General features: G+C 36.5%; 1 protein-coding gene across 1 annotated transcript in view; it reads left to right on the top strand.

Annotated features, from left to right (window-relative positions):
• Positions 1–2,737: 2,737 nt before the first annotated feature.
• KCNMB2 (potassium calcium-activated channel subfamily M regulatory beta subunit 2) overlaps positions 2,738–5,743 on the top strand; it is a 47,771-nt gene continuing 44,765 nt past the window's right edge. The window contains exon 1 of the mRNA XM_007948284.2: positions 2,738–2,793. Coding sequence (XP_007946475.1) covers positions 2,738–2,793 — 56 coding nt within the window. The remainder of the gene's footprint in view (positions 2,794–5,743) is intronic.

Raw genomic sequence — 5,743 nt, 5'->3', positions numbered from 1 at the left:
AAAAAAAAAAAAAAAAAGTGTTGCATCTTACCTTAATGCCCTCCATAACTAACTGGTTGGTTTATCACACCAGATCACATCATGAGGGATCATTACACAACTGCCACTTTACATCATTACATAACTGCTAAACCACTGAGAATCATGGCCCAGCCAAGTTGACACATATTTTGTGCAGACACAATTCAATCCATGAAAGTACAGTTTGAAATCAAAAAGTTGAGTTCTACTTTGTTGTTCATTTTCAAGATGCTTTGTCTACTCAGGACCACTTGTTGTTGTTGTTGTTATGTGCCATCAAGTCGGCCCCAACTCATAGCGACCCCTCCTTGGGTTTCTGAGGCAGCATCACTGTGGAAGTAGATTGCTCAACCTTCCTTCCGAGGAGTGGCTGGTGGGTTTGAACTGCCAGCCTTCTGGTTAGCAGTCAAGTGCGTGCCTTAGGCATTGTAAATTTGAGGAATGGCTTTCCCATTTCTACAAATGAGGCTGCCAGAATTTTGATGGGTATACACTGACTCTATATAGGTCACTTTGGGTAGTATTGCCATTTTAACAACATTGACTTTTCAAGTCCATGAATACAGAACATGCTTCCATTTATTTAGGTCTTTTTAATTTTTTTCAGCAATGTTTTATGGTTTTCAATGTACGAGTCGTTCATGTCCCTGTGATATGACTTTGAAACAGAGTAATTCATTTACCAGTCAGGGAAAGGAGACAGAGGTGAAGGCATGAACTGAATCATGGAGGTAAAAAATTGTAAGATATATGATTGAGAAATGGAAAGGTGCCCTTCATAAATTCCTGAAGCACAGAAGTTGTTACATTCTCGCTGACTCCTTCCTTTCATCCAAGGCTGAAGTTACATCTTTTATGGACTCTGGTTTTTAGACCATGGTCATCTTCAGTCATGTAGTAATGGTGCTACCAGATTCACCCCAGTTCCTAGATTACTTAATGATCAATTAAATCCTGGTTTCCTCCCTCACTCTCATAATCCTGTGCAGCCACCAACACAGATTTCTCAGTTTTGTGCTAGGACTCCAAAATACAAAATTTTATAACATAATTTTCTTCTTGCTTTTATATTACTTTCCTTAACAGAGGAAATGAAAATAAGTAGAGTTAATTACTTAGGCAGTTCAGGAGGGCTGTCTTTGAGCTGACAGAGAATCTCCAAACCAGCTTCCATTAACATATTTTGAATTCTGGGTCTTTTTTTAAAGCCTGGGATTTTCTTTCCACAAAAGCTTTATACCACTGTCCTTAAAGCAACTCTCTGTTTCATTTTAATTAACTACCAACTTATCAGATTTTAAATAACAGTTTATCTTTACGAAAGAAAACCAAGGTGGAGAAACTCCAAATCTACTTATTGGAATAAGCTGAAGAATCTTTAAATCCCTACTAACAAGCTTTAGACAGTTAATTGGAATAAATACATCTTTCATCTCTCTCTTTTTGTATCATCTTAAAACAACAAGGCAAGGGTGCAATGCTAGAATAATGGCACATTGTCTGAAAAATATTGTAACTGTATTGAACTCACTGCAGCCCTTTCACTTTGAATGATTTCAAGCCATTTACAGTATGTATAATGTGTATATGTATTAAATTCTAGCTAATAACCGGTAACAGGCTAGTTCTCAGGAATTTCCTGCATTTACCTAAGATTCAAATTGTGTCACTTTTCTTTGTCCACTCTGCATTCTGTTATTTGAAAGAGTGATTAAAGTAATCAGAGAATTTCACCAGAGTCAACACTGAAATAACTTCCTGAACATTTAAGCCAGTCAGTCCTCATTCTTATGAAGTAGTTCATTCAACTTAGAAAAATCATTCTTATTTCCTTAAAGCTGACTGGTTTTAATAATGGATTTAATACTTATTTTATCAGATATATTTTAAAGATGTTAAAAAGGAACATAAATAAATTTAAATATTCCAGATGCAAATATTTTAAAGAGTTAGCAGATTCAATTTCTAAATCTTTCTAAAACTGTCTAAGACATCCATCTAGATGTATCCTTTTATTCACGCCATCCTTTTAGGAGGCCCAGGTGGAAGTGTGACTTTTTGCCTCTCTACTGGTTACCAGGGAGCCCTGGTGGCATAGGGCCTAAGGCATTTGACTGCTAACCAGAAGGCTGGTGGTTCAAACTCACCAACCACTCTTCGGAAGGAAAACCAGGCAATCTATTTCCATAGAGATACCACCTTGGAAACCCAAGGATGGGTCACTATGAGTCGCAATCGACTTGACAGCAGTGAATTTTTTTGTTGTTGTTTTTTAAAAAACTGGTTACCAAGCCACTATTACTCCGACAGCATCTGTTATAGATTTATTCCCAAACATCAGAAAGTCAATACACAATGGTTTAGTGTATGCCTTGATTAATGCTCCATAGAGTTTTCAATGACTGATTTTTCTGAAGTAGTCTGCCAGCCCTTTCTTCCAAAGACCCTCTGGGTAGACTTGAGGTGTCTCTGAGTGGACTTGATGACCAATCTTTCGGTTAATAGCCACGCACATTAACTGTTTGCACCATGCAGGTACTCCAAAGGAATTAGAAACTTGGTGCAATCCACTGAGAGCTATTGGTTTCTGTTGATAGAGAGTCTCCAATATCTAAAGTACTAGATTTAATGTCAATATATCTCTTCTAGGTCTTTTGGCCATTCTTCCAGGACTTCTACTATAAGGAAAGGAGCCCCTGGACCTACATCCTCTAAGATGTTTATATGGACCAGTGGCCGGACCTCTTCATCTTACAGACATAATGAAAAAAGGTAAATGCACTGGGGCCCTGGAACTTTTCAGAACCATTTCACATGATTAGACATAGAGGATAACAGGGAAGCATTATTCAACAGAGCTTCATGTTTTGAAGCATTAATGTGACAATAAGGGTTTACACTGAGGGAGTAGGGTTTCTTACATGTGGACCTTCATCTTCATTGCATCCCCATGCTCATTCACACCACATAGCTTTGCATAGGTTTTTCCCTGACAGAAATGCCCTTCACACATGCATATATACCCACTCACCCTTCACTTAATGAATTCTATCTCTGCCTTCAAATGTTTATCCAATCAGAACCCTCCCACACCTCTACCTTCCTCTTACCCAATAGGGACTTTGTCCGGTTTTCACTCACCATTGACTTTCCGGCACCTAGCATTGAACCTAACATATAGTAGATTCTCAATAAATGTTGCCTGGAGTAATGAAAATTGTATCTAGACACACAGCAGGAAAGGAAAGCAGAAAGTAAGGCAAGTGGCAAATTCACTGAACCCTTAAATTTACTTAATTTCACTTTCTTTGAAGAATAATCTGGGGATGGGGGTGGACGTGAATACATAAGAAGAACGATTAAAAGACAAAGGCAGTGTTAGTAAAAGACAAAATGACAATTACACAGCCCACTCTAGTCCTTCCATTTTAGTTTAGGAGATAAACATATTCATAAAATTCTCCAGTCCTTTTAAAATACTGTTTGTTTTTTTGTCATTTATTTTCTTCTTCTGAGTCTGTCTTTCTCATTGACCTTGTACTAGTATTTGGGTTTGGTGAAGCTACATTTGAAATACAAATGCCTATATAGCATATTGCAACTTAAGCAAGGCTCTCACATCAGGCAGAAGCTGATAGAAATCAGAATTGACAAATGGTGCTGGGCACAATAGTAGGACCAAAGGAAGGTATACTTCAATTTAATTACAAAAGCTGGTACTTTTATTTTTCCTCTTAAAACCTGAATTTTCATACAGATAAAATCCTTTGAAAAAACTCTGAAAGCAAAGTTGTTCTTCACAATCATTATATATAACAGGAAAATTTTGGAAACAGTGTAATATTCACAATGGAAAATTTGTTAAATAAATTGTGGTTTATATTACTTGGCATTTAAGAATGCTTTGTCATAATATTAGCTGGAAAAGGTAAGTTTAAAACTTATTCACAAACTGTGATTGCAGCTACAAAAAAAAAATACACATAGGGAAAAGCCTGGAAGGAAAAGCATATTTTTCACTTCACTATTTTCAAAAATCTTTATAATTTTATATTACCTTAATTATAGGAAAATAATAATATTTGAGTAAAATTACAGTCCAGAAGGCAACTAGTGTTTGAACAAATCTGTTTGCTCATCGTGATATCAAGCACATCAACTGAAAATTTATTTTCTTTGTTCATCTCTAGCATTTTACATGCTTTTTCTCCATGTGTAATCAAATTATTTTTCATCTGCTTTCAAGATGACTAAATTAAATCAGTTTCCAGCAAGCTCTTCACTATAAAACTAAAATTTCAGGTGTCTTATTATGGTATTTCTTCATTATCTTAAAATAAAACAAAAATCTAATCCAGTCGAGAGATGAGAGGGCAGAGATTTGAACCTGTAACTTGGGTAGCAGGGCCATATCCCAGGCTTTCATTGTTTTGCAAGCGTATAGTTACTGTTGATACCTGCCCCTCCTGAGACACTGAGCCTGTATCAGAGCAGGTAAGGGATGATGTATGTGCTTCACCTTCTATTTACTCTCATCAAATGATTTAATTAAATAAACTCTTCTTTTTTTAACTAACAAAGGGATATTTAATAGGCAATTACTATGTACTGCACATTATACATAGAATGTTCTCCTTTAATTTATAAGATAGGAGTTATTATGCTTGTTTGACAGATGTGGAGAGGAGGTACAGAGATTTTAAATAATTTCAAGGATCCAAAAACAAGCTCTTGATTTAATAGATTTGAACCCAAGGCTATTCTCTTTCTACTGTGCACATACCCCCTCCCCCAGCCCAGACGAACCCTCACAAGCTCTTGTCAAACATGAGATATTTGGAGCTACAGTGAACAGCCCAGCTCACAAGGGAGAAGTGTATTAAAATGAAGTTGAAAATTGTATGTCAAAGGAGATAATAAACATGTGAATGTCACACATTGGTAATATTTGTAAAGTTTAAAAGGGCCAAATAATTAGCTTCATGTTCTGCACCAATAACCCAAAATCTATTGCCATTAAGCTGATCCTAACTCATTGTGATCCTATGAAACAGAGTAGCACAGAACTGCCTCATAGAGTTTTCAAGGCTTTGATCTTTGTGGAAGCAGACTGGCACATCTTTCTCTCATAGAGCAGCTAGTGGGTTCAAACCACTGGCCTGCTAGAGGGTTTGAACTTCTGGCATTTTGGCACCCAAGCATGATAATGACTGCACTACCAGGGCTCCTCTTCAGCACCAATGGATTCCTATACCCAGTGCCATCAAGTCAATTCCAACTCATAGTGAGTTCATTGGGTTTCCAAGGCAGTATATCTTTACAGAAGTAGATTGCCCCATCTTCTTTCCATGGAGTGGCTGGTGAGTTTGAACTGCCAGTCTTCTAGTTAGCAGACAAATGCCTCAGGCACTGTGCCACCAGAGCTCCTTAATAGATTTCTATAAAACTACTATTTTAATTTCATTAAATTTCTTAGTATGATTTAAGTATAATAGGAGTTAAAATAATTAAAATCATATATATAATGAAATCATTTTAAGCAAATTTTATTTATTGGATGGTGACATGAAAGTTTATAAAAACTAGTCAGCATGGCCTACAAAGGCAAAGTATCCTCAGTGTAGTGTTTGTTCATTTCTCCATACCTCTTTCCTGACCACATCTCTACTGTCTAAATCACAAACTCTTGGAGGAAAAGACTCAGATTTTTTTTTTTTTTTTT

This window comes from Orycteropus afer, unplaced genomic scaffold, assembly GCF_000298275.1.
Source record: "Orycteropus afer afer isolate SDZICR_OR568_19922 unplaced genomic scaffold, OryAfe1.0 scaffold00210, whole genome shotgun sequence".
Classification (NCBI taxonomy): Eukaryota; Metazoa; Chordata; class Mammalia; order Tubulidentata; family Orycteropodidae; genus Orycteropus; species Orycteropus afer.
Note: the sequence above shows the minus strand (reverse complement) of the source record. Positions and strands in the feature narration are given on the sequence as shown.